Here is a 20,207-nt window from a genome sequence, read left to right on the forward strand (position 1 = left end):
TCACCTTGTCATCCAGGGTTGCGCAGCTACTGGGTGGCACTATCCCGAGCTGTCTCCCAGGCATGCATCTTGAAAGATCCATATATATTAAAAGTACTGGCGACACATCCGAGCTGCGCAAATAGCTAACGCTCATCTCCTATAAAGTAGCGCACCGCCCAGCCACGACAGGGTGGCCGCGCAATGAAAAGACACAAAACCGACACACTCCGCAGAGTACTGTTGCTGTTTTAGTGTCCGCAGGCTCTCCTGCGTAACAAAGCAGGTCAAAAGTACAAAAAAAAAAGCAAAATTCCTCTCAAACCATTAGTTTGAGAGGCGCCTGCAATCTTCAACTGGCAGCGTTAAGTGCAGTGGCAGTGTGAAGCCAGCTGGCACCCATTCCAGCTTTGACTGACGTGAAACCAAATAGACAAACGACGGTTTAACAGTGAGCGCTCTAACTTTAAAAAAATTGGGACACATACGCTGCAACCCTTCGGGATGCCCCTCAGCTTGCTTCTCTGTCGTTAACATGCACCGCATCAGCAACAAACTCATCTTCGAACACATCGCATATTTTTGCAAAGAATCCGCGGACAACCGCAGTCAAGTCGAGCAACTGCATTTTGAAAGCAATAAGATCTGCAGGATCCCTATCGATGTACGCTTTTGGTTCGAAGGTTTCGAGCCGTTCCTGAAGGAGGTCCAGACTTCTTTCGAGCTGTCCTTGATGAAACTCAAACAGATGCTTCTGTCGTGTTTCCGGGAACTCAGCAAAAAATGCAAATGCATATGACCACTTCAGCATTCGCCTACACTCCACCACTTGCAGCCAACCCTTCTCCAAAAAGTCCCAGTCAAAGTCCCCGAAACCGGCGGGGCTTTCTGCATCCCTACTGCTGGAAGGGGATGCGCCACTTCGTTCTCCTGCTATGCTAGGGCTGCTGCTCTCCGAACCACAACCGTTGGGAACTTTGTCCACTTCGACACTATTTGAGGTGTGGAACCCACCTGTTGGTGATGAGCGCATGCCAGCTCCAGCTGCAATGGCAGCAACCTCCCTACATTTGTGTAGCTGGCTCGATTGCATGCGCGTTGCCACTTGCTGGCCGTGGTTGTGGGCTCTGTAGCGTTCAAAGAAGTGCGCATATCTCTCAAGTGAGTGTTGTGCGTCCGCGTTGCCGCCGTTCTGCTGAGATTCACCGCCTCGCTGCTCATAAACATTGCACCGATAAAAACTCCTAGTTGAGTGCTGCTTCCAGTCACCAAGACACAACCAGCAGAACTCATGTTGGCAATAGCAGCGCATGTGCATGCAGCCCTTGTCTTTTTGAATTGGTCGATGGCATTTGGGGCAGGGCTGTGTATTGCATGAGATCCAAGTCACGCTGTCGGCCTCTCTCACATTCTTCCGCATCCAAGCTGCGATCACGCGACAAGAAATGGGCCGGTGAGGCTCATTGCCACACAATACACAAAATCGAGTGCCGCAACTGCATGTAACGTCAGCCACCGGCGCAACTTCTGCGGCTGATAAGTTGCAAAAGGAAGATTCAGTATCGGAGCAACTCATCGCTGCTGGAACCAACTCCACTGCTTGCTCGCAGGTGGGCGATGGGCACCAGGCCACAGCCAGATGCTTCCCCACAAACTGCTCGCGAGCAAACATCCGCAGGCGGGCCACTGCTGTCGGCCCCCGGAAAAAATGCCACACATCCATGGTTATGATCTCCAGACATCCAGGAAAAGGGCACCTGGATGACGGCAAGCATAAACAAACAAATACACTGGAATCACCTTGAATGTAGATCGACAGTGTATTACCTCACAAAGCTAGCATGACCTTAGCACTTCCGCAAGGTCGCACAGCAACTAAGAGGGCCAACTACTCACAATTGAGTAAATCTACATACTGGGAACGCCATATTGTAGTGGAGCGCACGCTCCACGCACGGCTAATGGAGGTTCTCATTGCTTTGTGGGAATGATGCATATGTTACATTGGCTACCTATCCGAGTACTTTTAGTAGCCATCAGTAGTCACAAGGCCCTCTTTTTCATTTCACCCCACCGCCGGTTTCAAAGCGCCAAAACGCAGTGCATCAACCTTTACAATAACTCACCGAACAACGACGTCTGCTATTGAATTCGTCTAAACGCTTCACATGGACAGAACAGCTCCCCTTAAACGATACCTCACACACGAATGCTGCGATAAGTTGCCTTCAGGCAGGCCACTGCCACTCACCGGGCATCAAGAGCGCGTTGCGGACTCTCGGCCACCAACGCGTCTAAATATCCTATCCAGGCGCTGATACAAACAAAACGACACACTCATAATGTCCCCATTACTCTACTGTGCAAGGTAACTAAGATTTCGCCAAGTAGAGGCATCAAGACGTGTTCGAACGGTGAAATTTAGCCTTTGCTTACGCGTTGGAAAAACGGTGGTTGCACTTGAGAGCAAAAGTGTCGGTCAGCGGAACAAGATTTGCAGTGACGGGGCATTCAAACATGTCATCAGCACGGTCATTACTGGGTGCATCCGCAGAAGACGGAGGGTTTCTCGTTGAACCTTGGTGGGCTTCCGACCGGCTAAGATCAGAAGGTTGGTCTCTGGCGACTGGTGCAGCTCCGTTACAGTCCTTCTCCGCTTCCCAAAGTTCAGGCGGAAGCCTTCCCTACATCACCAATCACATTCTCACCATCCAACAATTCAATAGCTCTTCAACCGATACAGGTACGACCAACAGGGGTTCCTGGTGGGGAACACCACCATGTAAGCACAGTGTGGGACAGGCAAATTAGCGGTAGATCGGCCGAACGCTCAACCGGAGCAAGTCAAACTTCATGCCCTAATATTCTATGCATACCTTCCGAAGAACTGCTGCGCCGTCATTGAACCACTCCTGGACTAAGGCATCACTTCTCCAATCAAACGCGCGCAGTAGAATTCTGCATGCATTGACGAACAGCCCAACACCTGTGCCCACAAAGTGAAGTCCAACACGAAACGAATGCCGCCGGATCCGTGGAGAGCGATAGTGTACTCAAACGCAACGGGAGGAAAACTAACCCAACGACAGCTTCGTTCAACCCCATGAGGCCTGCAGTTTCGTGGACAAGTTCGTCAATCCTCCTATCCAAGGACTCCGGTGAGTGGTACCGGGGGACGAGACCCTGGAAACACACTTCAGACTTCGTAAAACCTCAACAAGCCAGACTTCCACCACAATTAAGTCTAACGGACATTGGCGAGTGTTCAAGTCAAACAGGTGAGAATACACAGCGAGTCCCTCTGGGTCGGGAGTCTCAATGAATGGTTGGGCCTTTATTAACGTCTTAGAAAATCATACCTTTGCCTTGGGGGAGGCATGGGCACTGGCCATAAGTTCATCGTCATCGAAGAGGAAGTCATCAATCTCGCAGTCCTCAGCGCATGCATCATCAGTGAGCACCTCCATTCTTCTTGAGTGTCTGTTGTTACACCACGACTGAAAGGTGGAGAACTCAGCGACGCCCTGTGCTCCCCAAATGAAGACACAAGACAACCCTCCGTTATGCAGCGCTGGATAGACCGCTCCCCAATGAAAACCACACGCGTGGTTCCTACCGTCCAGCAACGTGCGCCGTGAGCCGATTCAAAAGCGCATTTAAAGTCATTCGAATCGTGCAGCGCTTAAAGAGATATCAACTCGTTGGTACCCGGAATAAACGAGAAGGGCAAGGAAAATAATGTGTTCGGGAGGCTCCAGTCCGGCTTTCCCGTCTCTCAGGCGACTACGCGTCACTGGGGCGCATCTCCTCGTAACGCCTCCTGGAGAACTTTCGCAAAAAGCTGTGAAGCTTTTACATAAGAAAAAAAAGGCAATGGAGGTTTCCTCTCGTGGACTGAGTTGGCATGCCCAGCGCTTCCCGAAGCCCCATGACGTAGCAGCAAGGGCTTATACTATGTCCACAGCGGAAAGGAGCTACGCAATTGATACTTTTCGCTAACACTGCTATTTCTTGCCCATTGCAAGATGTCAGGAGGCATACAGGACGGGATCATAGACTTTCTTTGTGGACACATGCGTGTGTCCGAGTGTCCCGCTTAGTACGTCTGAAGGTTGACGGCATCAACGTGTATTGCTGAGCAACCGCGCACGCAACAACTTGTGTCTTACAACTTTGTACGAGCGGTGGACAGGGGAATTGCAGAGGTTCGAATTGCAGAGGTTCGGGCTTCCTTGTGCTCTTCCCTGTTGAGGAGGGTTTGTATTTGAGTGAACATCAAGTTCAAGTTCAATATTCATCGTCTAGAGGCGTTTCTGCCACGGTGCCCAAGGGTTCTCACGTCCGGCATCGGATTGGCCATGGCTTTGAGGTGGGGATATGAGGCCGTATAGGGTACTCTTACCACCTCTTGTGCTGCGAACTGACAGTTGTGGCGCAACTGAGCTGCCGATGCTCACCACCTGCAAGCTGCAAAGGAGCGAACAGAGGTCGTCAAGACAACTGGCCGTCAGTATTACGCAATCGGAAATCATCCTCGGCTACAGAACCGACAGAATTGATGAAGGTACGGAAAGTTTCTGTTCCATTCAGCTGCCCGCGTGGGAAGGCACAATGCATTCGCCAGTCTCTGGCAATGCAACGCAGTGTTATCCTATTCATGGTTAGCTCGTCTCACAGAAGAAAAAGCAGTGGCGCAGTTGGGAATGGTCTTCAGACGTGTATATCACGATGAATCAGCATTCCCGGCTTACGCCAAACCTCCGAGCATTCAGCGAGTTGCATTACCCGGCTTATTTCCAAGCCCCGAGCAACCACTGCACGAAAGCTATTTTTTAGTTCCTCTGTCACCTTCACCCAGCGAACGGATGCAGGGAAGCTTCTACAGGCCAGCGTAAATAGCAACATGGACATGGGATATACGAACTGAAGGGGTAGACGAAATCGTGCGGAAATTGTTCCCAATTTTATGCTGTGCTACGGCGTCGGCAAAATGTTAGTTCTATTTATATATTCAAGGAAACGGTGTAATCGGTTAATAAGCGCACCGTGCCTGCCCCAAACGGGAGCACCGGTGAACCCTTAGAAGCCTACCCGAAACTCTGGACGCCTTCTTCTGGATATCTGCTCGGTAGCCTTGTAGCGGCGGCCTCTGCATGCGTAGCTACTTCCAATCCTACAATGTGGGGAAGTGCGCGAAGGTAGCGGAATCATTCACCTGACCTCCTTGCTACTGCTACCACCGTCTTCCCTTCTGTGTAACTTTGTCTGACGGCTAGAGGGCAAGTTCGCATGTGCCGCAGCTTCAAGGTCATCCATCCATCGTAATCGTCGGCTGTTTTCCTCTACACTGCATCAGAGGCTTGCGCTGACGCCTGTAGCCTCCGCCTTCATAGCCCTGTGGGCACGCCTGTGCCCGTTGCTATTTTCTAAATAGTGTAAAAGATCACGTAAATGCTGCTTCTCTTGTACCCTCATATGGATATTTGCAAAGGCACCTACAGGCAGACATGGAGTCCAGAGCGGTTGCTCAAGCGCATTCTTCCAATGCCGCACATGCTGAAATGAAATGCATGTAGCAAGCCAGAGGAGAGATGGGGACATTGCTTGGGCTCATAGAGAAAACAAACAAGAGATGCTCAACGCCAAGTGTGGGCCCAACCACTGCAGGAAGAACGAAGGCAGTGGTCTCCCCAGGGATGCCAGTGCCCTATTGCAGTAGAAGCAAGGGAAGAAGGTACAAAACTAGCAATCACACAATGCCAGAAGTTGCGGAGAAGCCAACACAAAGCTGAGAGATTGGGGGGAGACAAACCAAAAACGGCAAAACTCGACTGTCCACAGTCTGCACCGGTCGGTCTAGCCTCGGTATAGCCGAAGTTCAGGGAAAAGAGAAATCATATTGGCTTGTTGAAGAATGGTTTTCCAACGGGATGAAGCAACTGTAATCAAATACAGATGTAGCAATGAACTATTGTACGTGCAAAAACGAGCACATGAAAAACCACCAGCACGGCCCACCCACACATGAGACTGCTGTCTACATATATAGACTATATCTTCCCAAGCGGTTAGCATATGTTAGTTCTCACTCGTTAAATCTTATCTGAGTAATAATCTGCAAGGATTTAAGCCCTTGGAAAAGTCCGATGATCAAGACATAACGAGGGTCCGTGCGGGGCCCTGGGAGCCACGCAAGGCCTTTGCTCCTTGTAATAGCTTTCGCAAATCTGACAGGCAGCATGCTTTACGTTTTAGCAGTACGTTATTATTTGTTTGTGTGCCATATGTAGCTAGTTCGCTTAAGCTATTTCCGTACTGTTAGAGGCCAAGGTTTCACTGGCTCAGCGTGGCCTGAAGGCTCTACGGCAGCCAGTCTTCCCCTATACCCCTCTGCATGTCTTGGCTCATCTTGAACATAAAGATCTGTTTGCTCAAAGAGGGTCTACAACTGGTTCCCCGTAGAACCTTCCGCGGCAGCTATATGTGTTCCCATGGTCTATTGTGTAGCTGCATCTCCTTCCCTCGAATGCACATGAGTTTCGGGTTAAAGAATCGTTCATCAGCCGATGAAGCACAAGCGTGGTAGCGCATGCTGTGTGGAGAATGTTTGGGTCCAAGGAAAACCATGATGTTCGTGCTCTTAGCCTTGATGTACTTATGCCTCAGTCGCAGCGCTTTTTGTCTCTTCCTGAGGACTTCGGGGAGCCTGACGATATCCAGTTTGTACAGGACTCCCGACGTCAATTTTCCTGCATGGATACCTCCTACACCTCATTCTGAGCTCGTGTGGAACCGTTGCAGGCAGGCGTCTCGGACAGGCCAGCAGCAACGGAGGTCTCTGACCTCCAAATGGCGGGAAGATCCATCGACCAGCCCGTTTCACCTTGCGGCTGTTTCTTGTTCCATCCTTAGTTCCTCGAGTGGGAAGGGGAACCATCGGCAAGTACCTCTAGGGGCACCCAGTTCTGTTGCTCAGCAATCGCTCTTGCACGGCGCAGAGCCACAAAGAGCAGGAGCGGCTTCTTCTGTTCCTTCGCAAGATGTGTCAACTGGTGGAATGCAAGAGCTTCAGTCTGTTGAAATAGACGCAACACTAGATGGTATAAGCCGAGAAGGTCTGTTGCAGCTACTGGGAGAGCTGAAACGGCAAACTCCTGAGCTACTACGCCTTCTTCCCTCTCAGCAGACCTCGGCTCTCGACAGCTTGTCAACTGAGCAACTACGGAGTCTTGTGGAGCAGCTACTAAACTTAGCAGAGGCCGCGGACGTGCATACAACTGCTGACTCTGGAAGTGTGAGCTCAGACAAATGCTCCACCACCGCCTCTCGAGGTCAGTTGACGCCGCTGCAGGTGCAGCCCGCACCGCAAACGCAACATGCGAAGCAGCAAGTGGATACTGAAACCTCACACAAGCGGGAAAAGTGGGAACCAAAGAAGCACAAGCAGAAGGATCGGCCGGAGAAGGACAGTGGGGCGGATGTTCAACCTCTCCAGTGCGCCCTCGCCCAAGCTGAAAGCGCTGCTAGCGCTGCTGCTTCTGCAGCCTGCGTCGAAGCCCAACAGCTGCTCGAAATAGGCACTTCAGAGGAAGTTGGAGAAGGACTGTTTTCTGCACTACAGGAGCAAATGCCATTGCTACAGGAGGCTGACATTTGGGACCTACTGGTCGCCATGGGCCCTGTACTTCAGGCGTTGCTTCCTCCTGAAAACCCTCCACGAGAGCAGCCATTATTGGGGCAGCAACGGATGCGGGAGAGTCAGCAACAAGGTACCACAGAGAATTCTGTAGAAGCGCTGCTAGACGCAACGGCCGAAGAGCGACAAGCCCTGGCTCTAGAAGCAGCAGCCATCAATCAGTTCGTGGAGGCGAAGGTCGGGCCGTTGTCTTGGGCGGCTAAAAAGGACCTGCTACTAACACTTCTAGCAGTGGTCGAAGCCGAGGGATATTGTCCGAAGGAGCCTGAAGTACGCCAGCTCTTGGGGCTGGACACAGCGGGTGTTGGGGTGCCTCGCAATGCCTCTGCTGCAGGTGCTGCTGCTACTGGGGTTGTCTCTGAGCAGGCAGAGAGCATGAAATTCGGTGGACTGCCGGTTGTGTCAGCGTGGCGTCGGCTGCTGCAGTTGCCAGAGAACGCCCTTGAGGGTGAGAATCCCTTGTCTGCAGATGAGGCAGAGGCGCTTAGTGCAGAGGAGGTCAAGCTGCGCTACCTCCGTGTTATAAAGCAGGCCAGACAAGCGAGCATCAAGGCTTCGCTCAAGCTATGCGATTACGTCAAGCAATCTGAGAGTTCCTTTGAAGGGCCTGGATGCCAGTCATTGCCTGAAGAAAATCTTGCTGGCATCAGTTCCTCGGAGAGGACATTAGAAAACCAGGCACCCATCACAGCAGGTTCTCCGAAACCTCACGGCTCGGGGAATCCCAACCATTCACTACGGCAAGTCTCCGGTAGCGACTGCCTTCGCGGGAGGCTTGATGCACGTGCCGTGCCTCCGCCAATGGCTACAAATCCCGAGGCCGCTCTACAGGAATCCGCAAAACCGGCGATTAGTGAGGCGGTGCCTCCCAGGGTATGCAAAAGAGCTGAAAAACCGGATGTAGCTGTTGAAAGTACCACAACGGCGGTTTCCACAGCAAGCTCAGGAACACCTATCTTATATAATGGTGCTGCAGTCCATAGAGGACGCGGGGGGGATGCTCACACGCAAGAAGAGACCCTTATGGACCTTTCGCGGAAGTCAAAAGTTCCAAAGCCGGATTCCGCGGCAGCGGGAGATAGTGAAGACACTTCTTACAGCAGGAAGTTAACGGGTCTGACAGGTGGCACTGCTCGGTTTGCTGCTTTGGGTTTAAATACTGTTGTGAGCTCTGCAGCGGCAGCGTTTTTGGGAGGGGCGGCATCCAAACCGACTCCGACTCAGCGGCTCGTCGTACCTCACATATTAAAAGCATTCAAGAAGACTGAGTCGTGTAATTGGACGGCTGGCAAATCATCTATAGACAGTTTAGTGGCTCTGCGCGCACACACTGGAAGTGGAAAGACACTCGCCTTCTTGCTGCCGTTGATGCAGGCGTTGAGAGATCAAGAGGTGGCAAGTGCTGCGGCAGATAAGTGCAGTGTAAGAGATGAACTGGAATACGCAGACCTGATGGATTGCAAGGCTCTTGAGGAAACCGTTGGAGGGCACCACGATGCCAGCAGAACATTCGTCGGCTCAGGAAGGCCACGTGCGCTTGTGATATGCCCATCAAGGCCCCTGGCGTCCCAGGTTGCTTCTGTTGCAGCTGCCCTTGCCAAGCGGATCAGGCTTTCTGTCGGTTGCACTACAGGCGGGGTCGGAGCGGGGGACCAACTCCGGCTACTACGACGTCGCCCTGTGGATGTCCTCATTGGCACTCCAGACCGCTTACTGCGCCTAACGCGTCCCAGTAATACAGAGAGCAGACATTTCGAGACTGGAGAGAGGAGTAGCAGTACTCAGAGAGCCACTGGGGGGTTGCCAAGCCTCGACTACGTGCAGTTTTGCATTCTGGACGAGGCAGACGCGTCGTGGCATGGAGGCTTTAGAGAGGATGTTGAAAAATTGCTTATTCGCTCCCGCTTCCTCCACACAGCCTCACAACAAATAGGGGAACAAGAGAGGAAATGGGCTTACCCTAAGGTCCTCTTGACGTGCACGGCTACTCCTGATAGTGGGGTAGAGGCGGACCTTTGTACGCTGTTGGAGCTACCAGCTGAGAAGGTTTTCACTGTCTCGGGAGGCCCGCCTTTTCCTCCCCAGGCTCAGTTGCGCCATGAGATGATGCAGTCTCGTGGAGCCGACCGTTTTCTCTTATTGGTCGAACAAATAAAGATCCACCCAGAGCTGCGGGCCAAGAAAATTCTGGTCTTCTGCAACACAGTCGACAGCTGTCGCGCCTGCTGTCACCATCTGCAAGCGGCAGACCTTCCTGCAGAGGTACCCGTGGAACTCCTGGAAGGAGAAGAGAGAGAATGTGACGTTGGCTGTTGGCTGTAGATTGGTTCCTACTGCTTCGGAAAGCGATCCTGTTCCGATGCTTGATCTACTGACCTACTGGTGAAGGTGCCTGTAGCCGAATTCAAGATGTGCGGGAACGTCGTGGAAACCCTGGAGCCTTGTTTACAATCTGATTATGCGATGCAGGGCTACGATGGGTCGTTGCCTGCGAGCGTGCGAGAGAAGAATCTCCGCTCGTTTCAAGAAGGAAACGGCCAGCGAATTTTGGTTGCTACAGATGCTGTAGCTCGCGGCCTCCACATTGGTGGGGTGGATGCCGTTGTCAACGCAGACTTCCCGCGTACGACAGTGGAATACTTGCACAGGTCGGTGGGATATTCTGGCGTGTTCTGATGAGGCGCTTAGGCGAAGAAGTCATATATTGTCCCACCGCTATTTGCATGCACATGGACCGTACTACAGCTTCCGACGTCAACGAAGATGAACATGAGAGAGTGGATGATGCTGATCCACAGTACTCTGCCTTCAAGGTAATGCGCGTGCGATTTCAGGGCCGGACGAACTGGCCGAGTTGAGTCGAAGGGATTTGTCCTGTCATTCGTATCAAAGAGGGACGCAGCCCTTGCAGCAGCTGTAAGGGCGTCTCTCTCCGTGGGTCTTTCTGTGGAGGAAGCAGGTGGACGCTCTCCCAGAGAAGAACGACTAGCTGGATATCGATGTGAGCTATGCACCGGACTCCGAGCGTTTCGACCACAGTAAAGTGCCCAATGCCCTCGTGAGCGTCTCTTAGCTTTGCACTAGCAGGATTAGTTTTGAACCTGCATAGTAATGCGGGAGTGATAATTGCAAATAATCACCGGTGGAGCGGGCATATGACTATGCTTCTTCTGAGCAGCTAGGATGCGGATGGCGAAGTCGAAATCGAAGGCCAGGCGAGGAGGTTGGAAACCTCCCCGGTAGGCTTGGCGCCACAAGCTTTGCAGCAGACATCATAGGTCCCCGATAGTCAATTGTCGCTTAATTATGATGTGCTTACTGCCTCCGTGCATTCGTCTGTTCGTTTCATGCGCATGCTTTTGCCTCCAAGCACCATAGATCTACAGCCTAGATGCCGTGTGGGCTACGGGACGCCGATATTACCAGGCATGCGTTCGAGCGTTGTATGCGTATGACAAGTCTTGACCCTGTTTTGTTACAGGCCTAAGGAATGGCATGCAGCACGGGTGAAAATGGCCCAGAGGCTCGAAAAGAGGCAACAAGTAAGGGAGCATTTCACGAAAAGGCGTGTAGGCTCTGCTAACAAGAAGGTTGCCTAGGGCTCGACGTAGCCGGACTCGCCCTTGCAACAGGGACACTTTTGTTCTCGTTGCATTGTATAGCCACGGGTACCACGAGAATTGAAATGCAAGCCCTAAAGACACGATTTCCTTCCGCATGTCTCGTCTAATGCGTGAGCAAGCAAGGCGCCGCGCCGCCTCTGTCTTTCACGCATTCGAGGCGGTTGGGTTTGCAGCCTCTCAGCCCTTACTAAATGGAACAATGGCATCTGATCAAAACGAGTTGTTTAAATTCTGTTAAGCCGAGCTGCGGCTTCTCCGATCTGTTGTAGTGTAATTGTGATGCTTGATGACATCCTACTTAGTATACCATGTCTACCATGGAGTTGGTACGCACATATGCACGCCCATCCAGGTGGATTTACTCAGTCTCAGTATGGCTTTCAAATGAGAAGGAGGATATTTTGGAGGGGGACTGGTGGATTGCACTACTGTGCTGGAGTGTCACTACGGGATTTAGTAGGGCGGTGGATACCACCGGTGATAGCTCAGTTGGTAGAGCGGCAGACTGTAGAAGCTGCGGTAATCTGTTGGTCCCTGGTTCGATTCCGGGTCACCGGACTGCTTTTGCCTAGAGTTTTCGCTTGCCATTTTTCTCATTCAATGAAACTGCTTCAAACTTTTTCGTTTCTATTCAGTATAGCTTCTTGTGTGGGGAAGGCGGCGCTCACGAATTTGCCCCACCTCCCCAGGTGGAGTGGCCCACTAGCCCGTTCCTGTTCTCAGACTCTACCAGCATTTTCCGGTTGTGAGAAGCATTCAATTGTTCAAACTTAGAAATGCCTTTAGACTTGTAGCCAGTACAGAAAGTGGTAGCAAGGTAGTGGAGTCCGCCCGCTGTGGCCCGGTGTTTTTGTGGTTGGTTTCTAGTGTGGCATTGGATCTGCTTATTGAGGCGCTCAGCTCCCCGATGTGCCATTGTTGCACCTGTAACCGCCTATGGAGCATGATAATATGCTTTCCGTGTTCAAAACCCCAACCCTTCCTCTGGCTGGAAGCTTATTGTCACAGGTTCTGTGTTGCCTAGTCCCCGTGGCGTACTCGCACACAAGCATATGTAGCAAAACATCTATCGGAACCCCTGAGTTTTTCCCTTGGGTGGTGCATTTACGTTATGGCACCGGAAGCCTTATTTGATTCACTTCGACATGTTGCTTCCAGGCCGGTAGGGAACCAGAGCAAATCTTTGCCAGTAACACGAGCGAAGCAGGCTGAAACGGTGCCGTTTAGGATGGCGAGTACCGCACTAGAAGGCTACCCTGACAGAAAAACTGCTAGCTTGGAACACGCCGAAGAGCAGGGAGGGAGAGTGTTCACAAGTGGAAATCACCCAGCTCGTGCAACAGCGTACATAGTGATAAGCGTCGAAAGCGTTCCTTCATTTCTCCTAACGCTTCTGGCATATATGCAGGCCCTCCTGAGTACGGCCCCTCCCCATTGCCTTTCATTCTCACCTGGACTCCTTGTTCCGAAGCATCCTGGATTATATGGGGCTTTCCAGTTCGCCCCAGCAACAGCTCTTCGTCCCGAGCACAACCCAGCTGTTGCTCGAGTTGAGTGGCTTCCTCACGAGACCTTCTTGGTACTCTCCAGCCTAGACGGTGCGGTTGCCCGCTGCTTTGCTTGTGTCAGCAGCAAAGGTTTGCTCTCCACAGGTGCAGTGTGCTCAATCATCGCATTGACCCATGCTGCTGTGTTGCTCTGATTCGGAAGCTACTGTTAACAGGCATCGAGGGCATTGATGAGGGTCGATGAGGGTTTCCCCAGAAGTAGAATAGCTAGCCTGTGTTCTTCAGTATAGAAAATGCCCAGTTGTAATTTACTGGAGCCGCATGAGATACACATGATAAGAATCCATATGCCTTCACACGGCGTGGTGTGGCAATTCAGTATATCGAGTGTCTTGCGTGGGGAAATCAGCCTACAATACATATATCATGGATTCTCGGGAGGTGTGGTCGTTTTCAGGAAGGATCTGGCTCTTTTGTTTTGTCCTGAGGAGTGGGCATGGAAACTGACCTGTTCTCAGCAACTTGTTGCGAAATACTGAAGACAAGTATTCCCAGTCTACCATCTGCTAATGGTTAGTGAATAAGAGAACTATCACCGGTGGAATTTCAGTATCAAGCGCAGAACGCTTGTTCGCCAGGTTCTGCGACGAGAAAATACGCTCGTCGGTTACACGCGGTAGTCCATCTCTCTAGGATTCATTAAAACGGCAAAAGGTCTTTCCCGTTTGTTCTTCGCTGGACGTTCAGAACTAAACAATTTCCTCCTACCTTGTTTCGTAATTGCTGGATGCATGGCGACGCAACTATGAATGAAGGTGGCTTTCTGTTGTTCAGAAAGGGCAGCTAATGGCACTCAGTTCCTTCCCAGTCAGCATGTGCAGCGTTAATTTCCTGTACGACAGTTCTGTTGCATGAACTAAGTTAATTATCTTGAATCAAAGGCCTGCTGTTAATGCAAAATTTCGCATAATTGCACGTGGGTAATGCGTCCCCTCCTGCAAAATGCGGAGCATTTACCTCCCGTCTTCGCAGCATCGCGTCAGCCGTTCTTAAGAACCGGCAATCCCCATAGTAGTGTAGTGACTTCTCCGAACATTTCATGCAGCATTCTTTCAAAATATTTGCTCTCCGCTGGTCCCATAAGTTCATGCACATGCTACAGTGCACCCAGTTATTTTTTTGCGCACAGTAGATTTTATGGCGGGACAAGGCACAATCCTACTCTCACTGTAAATAGTAGAGTAGTTTATTAACGTTTTTCACTTCCACTAAACAGCACAGTGTTTGGCTCAGGGTCAGCTTGAGTTGCTTGGCAGTCGAAAATCAGCTGCATTTGGCAGTGCCGGGGGAGGCAGGCCTCCACGAAGGAATTCGCGTGGACTAGTGAGGAAAGATCGGGAAGCAGTAGTATTCCTTTGTCTAAACTGCATTGTAGTACATCTCTTCATAAGAAGAATTGCTATGTATGCTTTACCTGTGCCTACGGCAATCGTCTGAAATGCCCATCGGTACCTCTGTGGCATATAGGGTCCCCAGGAAAGTTTGTTGGCGAGAAAGGTTGCATGAGTTACAACTTTTACTTGTCTTTGCACATCAGGCGTCCTTTGCCGTTGATTGGACAGATTTTTTGTTATTTTACTTTCGGTGAGGGGAAGCCGTTCATTTTTGGACAGCTGCGTATGTTTGGCGGCCCAGTGGTGGGCAACGGTGCTGCGAAGAAACTTAGCGCAGCAGCACGGATGGTTTTTCATTCTCCCAGGAGTTTCGATTAATCCATCACAATAGTTCGAGATTAAGTTCGTAGGGGCGGAGTTATCTCAGCGAACTTGCCGACCGGTCGCCGGCAACCACCAGGGAGAACCATCAAAGCCCCGGGATAAGACCGTGGTCCCTATTCAATCATAATGCTTCCGTTTTCACAGGGCCCTCTTGGATTCAACTCATGCAACGAACGAGGAAGGCGCCGGAATGCACGTCGTGAACGATATGACGCATCTGTGCGGGCACCAGCGTCTACGATATTTTTCTCGAAGCCTTCGATGCCGAACACAGGCTTTTCGATTGACACAGCTTCCGCAAGTCCAGTGATCACTCGGGGTGCAGGGAAGTTGCATGAGTCGGACTCCCTCCCCGGACTGCAAGAAGAAGCATTGGAATGCTTCCGTCTGTACGACAGAGACGGAGATGGATTGGTCCCTGTTACTGACGTTGCTTCGATGCTGCGGAGCTTGGGTTTTGTTGTGCGGGTTGAGCAAATCAGAGCTTTTGAAGCAGAAATGCGTCGCCGGAAGACGACGAATGTAAGCTTCGAAACCTTTTCGTCGCTCGTAACTACAGGGCTTCCAAGAGCGGTAGATCCCGCGGATGTCCTCGATGCATTCCACCTGCTGGATCGGGAAAAGAAGGGGAGTGTCAACGTCGAAGAGCTGCACCACCTGTTGACGACTATAGGCGACCCCCTGACGGAGGCGGACTGGCAGAAATTACTTAATAGAACTTTGATGACGCGCGACAGTGTTACACCTGCTTCTCTGAAAAGCGGGACATTTCTAAGGTTAATCTGCGCACCGGCTGATGGAGATAACTAGTGGAGTATTGCTGCATTCCGCCCTGACGTTCCTGACTCCGTACAAAGGACCTCTGCTTCTACCGGCAAGAACCGTTACGGCCTACAAATTGTACCTGTTGTCCTGCACACTCATCCCGGGAGTGTTGTTGACCGGAAACACCCAGTCTCTCGCTGAGCCAAAACGACTGGCACCAAATGGGCGTTAAACTCCCAAGGACACAAGCGAGCGCTGTGAAACGACCGCGTGGCCGGGGAGAATTTCAGCCTGAAGTGCAGCTTCTGCATTAAGCCCAATCCCCCAAGTCCTCCTCCATCATTTAAAGAGACGCTCCACATCAGACCCCTCAGTATTTGTTGTATCGTCCATGGGAATTATGTAGCTCCAATCCTCGCCCAAGAGCGGAGGGCTTTCTGGAGAGCAGCTGGGAGCGGTTTGAAACCCTCAAAATCCATCAACGCAGCGGCATCGATGCGTCAGATAAGTATACGGTACTAAACGGTGCTTTCATGTTGGGGAGATGACTTTTTGACTGTTGAAAATGCAGGAAGTTTGTTTGTCGTTGGTAGGTTGGACATATGCCACTTTGAGTTCCAGGATTTGCTTTGTTCGACGCCCGCTGCAGTTTGGGTGCGGCTATGGGGTCGCTGCTGGCATTCCAGCACGCGTTTACTATAGCAACAACGGTGAGCACGACGTAATGTTCATAGGTCCCCCATGCGGTCTTGACAGTTATTGCTCGGAATGTTCTCGTCCAGGTGGCATACAGCATCTCGTTGAGTGTTTGCGATGCCGTCCCTGTGAATATCCTCGAACTTTTGTCCTAGGCTGCACTGGTCCTGTAGATCGAAGTTGTATACGGCACTGCCAGCTTCGTCCGGCTCGAACAGCCCCGCCACATCGAGATGTACTCCAGCAAGATTTGCAGATTTCCCGCCAGCTGTAGTGTGCGATATGATAGCTGGGCAGTCTCGTTGAGGGGAATTTTCGGCTGCTTGGTCCGGAGCGGCAGAAGCCGAGGATGCTTCCCTAGCAGCCATCACTCCAACGGACGAGGCATCCTCTCTCGGTTCCCAGTCACCCACAGCAGGCAGGGTCCCCAAACGGTCATCAATGTCACGGCAGCCCGCTTCAAGTTCAGGTATTCCCACTGTGAGCTTGCTAGCATGGTGGCTCTGTTCTCCTGGTGTAGTGGCTGTGTCTAATGAGACAGCCACTGCCTCATCTGAAGTGGCCGGGACTTCGCAAACACTCTCTGGGCATACGTCTGTGGCGTGTGGCGGCACATTTGTGCCGTGCTTCTCTTTTTCTAGAGAAGTGTGTGTTTTCTTCTTGCGCGAAGCATTCCCACCAAGTTTCATTTCTTCATTTCGAAGGCGTTTTCCGGAGGGGGGCTTCTTGATAGCTTGCTGGCCCGCATCCTTTGCTATTGGTGAACCCCGCGGCTGCACATGTGACTGCACAAGACTTGGCTCCGACTTTTCTACCTGTTCTTGCTGCGGAGCATCTTTTTTCGACACTATTCCAGTACCTGGCTTCCGTCCACGCATTGTTTGATTTTCTACTATTTGTTCGAACCCTGCAACCCGCGGTTGCTGCACTTTCAAGCCGTCGCTAAGGGTCGAACGGTTGCCGCCCTCTTGCATGCATTCTGGCGGTATTTTCGGCTCGCCCTCCGTTTTCTCCTTCTTCTCTATCGAGATCTCTCGCTTCCCTCCTTTCAGGCGTTTCCCAGAGTTGTTTGGAGGAGAGCACGATAGGCTGAGCACATGCTGGTCCCTTGGCAGCAGCTGCCATAACCGGATGCAATCAAGTAGCCACTTAGTTGAAATAGCAATAGGCTTAGCTCTTTTTTCTCCCTGAAAGTCCCATAAGCCTCTGGCCTGCCGACGGCGCAGCGCCTCTGCGTCTTCCAGCAGCCGGACAGCCGCAGATGCATCGTCCCCTATGACTCCTCCAGCAGCGATAGCCTGCAGCCGCACCAGCCTCCAGCATAACCATCTGTGCTTGACAAATGCACTTCCCTCTAGACAGCTATGTATTAATGAGTTGATACTGGTAGAGGAGAGGCAAAGGGTCAAGGAATTGCATACCAATGCCTGTAACTGATGTTTGGACAGGCCAGAGGGGCGGTACGGCCCGTCGATACAGATACGCAGGCTCCTCAAAAGCCAACGAGTTTTCTCTCGCTGTTCAACTGAGGGGAAGTCTGGCCGCTGGAAGTGACGGGGATCTGGCCACACCTGTAGCAGCGGCAGCAGCCTCAGGAATGCAAAGTGGGAGCAACAGCACAGGAGCCCACTAGATGCCCACGGTTGCTTCCCGACGACGCAGCTACGATGCGTTCTTACCTTCTGTTTCTTAGCTTCCTGGAGGAACTCTTCCGTCAATATAAACGCTCCGTTTACCAAGGCAAAGTAAAGCTTCACTGTGGGTCGCTGTGGAGAGCGAATAAAACCACAAAGCAACACGGTGCGCACCAGGGGAGCAAAATGTTACGTACGTTTCGTAGTAGTAGTGGCATGCAATTCAACTAGTCTTCGGCGTATTGCAAATGTAAATGCGCCGTTGGAGGAATGCACGCAAAAAACAAGCCTGCCATGCTTCGCATGTTGTGAGCACATTACCGAACACCAAAAGCAGTGCAAGCAAAACTGCATGTCTCACCGTCAGCTTATTGCTGCAAATAAGGTAAGAAATTTGTTCAGGGTTTTGGGGTTTCCACTCAAAGGCTACAGAGAGTCCATCCAAGCTCCCCAGTCGCCGTACAAGTGAGGGTAGTTCGTTTTGCACACCCGCCCCTTCCGGAAAACCGGTCGTAGAGAGAAGGGCCTGCAAGGCACAGCAACACGCCAGAGGGATGGGGAGGGAGGAGGCTGCGCATAGGTGCGTAAGAAGCGCTCCAAAAGCATGTACGGCTTGTCATAAAAGAATGCAGCTACAAGAGCTAGACACTCACCCGTTTGCTCCTATACACCACCTGCCGCCTCAGTTCCACATCAAACCTGTTTTTGAGAGCCAATATCGAAGCTGCCCACGATATCAGTTTCGCCCGCAGGCGCGTTTTGCCGTTCGCTAGGTTTGCTATCTCCTGCTGTTGCTGCTGCAGCTTCTTCTGCTCCATTCGCTGTAGGTTCTTCACCTCATCCTCACCTCCAGACTTCCCTCTGGTTGATTTGTTCCGCCGCTTCTCCCTTTTCTGGCACTGTTCCCTTGATTCTGTTGCAAAGCTGCCCTTTCCCTCAAGTGGGACAGGTGGGTCTGTTAACTGCTGTATCAACTGCGCTTCACCCTCCCGTGTGACTGGTGATGTCACTGAGAGAGGAACGGGAGCTGGGGGAACTACAACATTTTCCAAAACAGGGGCAACAGGCGCTGGGCGTTTGAGACCCGAGACACGAGGTGCATGGAGACCCTTGGTGAGAGCTGGCACCTTTCTCTGGACAGAAGCTGCTGCCGCACCCGTTCCTGGGTGGCTTCGCTGATTACGTTTGGTTGCAATAACAGCAGCTGTGCCCGCAGCATCGGCTGCGGCAATCCCCTGCTGCTGCGCGCCTGCATTCGGGTTTTTCGCCACCTCCTTTAGAGCGGACAAAAACGCTTCCAAATGATCGCCTTGCTGAGACTGGCTAAGGGAAAGAGCAGATGCAAAATTTGTGGGCTGGATCGCCAAGAGGGTGGCTCCGTTAATCTGTAAAGACAGCACAGCGCCGAACTCCTCAAGTGTCAGTCCGGAAGTTCGAGTTTGCCAGTATGCATATTCGACAGGTATCCTCGCTGTCTATGCTATAAAAAGGAACTAGTAGAGACACGCAAGGGCCCAACTGTATAAATTGAATTCGTTCACCCACTTCTTGAAGCTTCACAGCTACAACCGCCTCACTTAGAGCTGCGTCCAGCTTAAGTATGCGGGCCACTCCCGCATAGTCCATCTGGCTAAAACCTGTAGCACGCAGAGCACCAAGTGGGCAAAACTCAGAAAGGGCGTGAGGGATATAATGAGGCATTCTGGAAATGATGAACTTGGTGGTTTGTGCCGGGCGTGTTGCGCCAGTGGGACACCACGAAGTGGCGAAGTACATCGGAGCTAAGCCAATGGATGAGAGGGAATACTGGGATAGTGCAGCTCGCGGCAGTATATCGCATTAGCATATCTCACCTTGCAACTCGGCCATCGTTACAGCTCCTTCGGCGAGCGAGCGCCGCAGTAGAGTTTCGGCGGCACGCTGCATGATGTCAAGAGACCAAAGTATCCAGCCGATTTCGTTATTACCGTTACATAGAACGTTACAAAAAAGGCATTTTGCCTTTTGTATGCATTCCTGCGGACATACGGGTGCTGTCCGGAATATGAAGGGGATGGATCGGAGCTACCATGAAAGCTAAAGCCAACCGGATTATAGGGGAAAAATCATGTCCTCTGCGCAACACAAGCTTGTCTTGAGTGAAAAAAAAAATCATTTAGTTAAACATAATGTGTCAAGTGACTGTTGGTGGACTTACTCCCTGCTTGCAAGGGGACCCCGAGAAGAGGGTACAACCACGGAGTACCCACCCACCAGCCCCTGCAGATGGATTCGAGCCGAGCCGATTGTCTAGCACGGCCTCGGCAAATATTCAGTGTATGTGCATGTGGCTCTCTACACTTATTCTGTAACATCTCCTACCAATGCCTTCGACGAGTTGGCATATGATAGCGAGCATCGCGAGTGGCACCTGCACTGCGAAGTGCTTCCAGCGTGAGAGATCTTGAGCCTAACGGGACCTTCGGAGCGATTGGATGTTTCTAGTGAACGAAGCTTATCACAAATATTAACTATATATATATATATAT

The 20,207-nt window shown here is 51.6% G+C and overlaps 4 protein-coding genes across 4 annotated transcripts; 2 read left to right on the forward strand and 2 right to left on the reverse strand.

The window, feature by feature from the left end:
• Nucleotides 1-490: 490 nt before the first annotated feature.
• EMWEY_00025490 (IBR domain-containing protein, putative) lies at nt 491-3,446 on the reverse strand (the record flags this gene model as incomplete). The annotated part of the gene is made up of 7 exons (XM_013481055.1): nt 491-1,192; nt 1,388-1,736; nt 2,231-2,293; nt 2,416-2,663; nt 2,856-2,937; nt 3,059-3,162; nt 3,339-3,446. 7 exons carry the CDS (start codon nt 3,444-3,446, stop codon nt 491-493), a joined length of 1,656 nt encoding a protein of 551 aa, XP_013336509.1.
• Nucleotides 3,447-6,607: 3,161 nt separating this feature from the next.
• EMWEY_00025500 (DEAD/DEAH box helicase, putative) lies at nt 6,608-11,274 on the forward strand (the record flags this gene model as incomplete). Its single annotated transcript, XM_013481056.1, has 5 exons — nt 6,608-9,937; nt 10,145-10,323; nt 10,510-10,676; nt 10,854-10,914; nt 11,157-11,274. The coding sequence occupies 5 exons, from the start codon at nt 6,608-6,610 to the stop codon at nt 11,272-11,274; spliced, it is 3,855 nt and encodes a 1,284-aa protein (XP_013336510.1).
• Nucleotides 11,275-14,710: 3,436 nt separating this feature from the next.
• EMWEY_00025510 (calmodulin, putative) lies at nt 14,711-15,394 on the forward strand (the record flags this gene model as incomplete). Its single annotated transcript, XM_013481057.1, has 1 exon — nt 14,711-15,394. The coding sequence occupies one exon, from the start codon at nt 14,711-14,713 to the stop codon at nt 15,392-15,394; it is 684 nt and encodes a 227-aa protein (XP_013336511.1).
• Nucleotides 15,395-16,077: 683 nt separating this feature from the next.
• On the reverse strand, nt 16,078-19,605 carry EMWEY_00025520 (hypothetical protein, conserved; the record flags this gene model as incomplete). Its single annotated transcript, XM_013481058.1, has 7 exons — nt 16,078-17,343; nt 17,467-17,616; nt 17,725-17,811; nt 18,041-18,205; nt 18,333-19,064; nt 19,225-19,316; nt 19,533-19,605. The coding sequence occupies 7 exons, from the start codon at nt 19,603-19,605 to the stop codon at nt 16,078-16,080; spliced, it is 2,565 nt and encodes an 854-aa protein (XP_013336512.1).
• Between the last annotated feature and the right edge of the window lie 602 nt (nt 19,606-20,207).

This window comes from Eimeria maxima, genomic scaffold, assembly GCF_000499605.1.
Source record: "Eimeria maxima Weybridge genomic scaffold, Emw_scaff269, whole genome shotgun sequence".
Taxonomy (NCBI): domain Eukaryota; phylum Apicomplexa; class Conoidasida; order Eucoccidiorida; family Eimeriidae; genus Eimeria; species Eimeria maxima.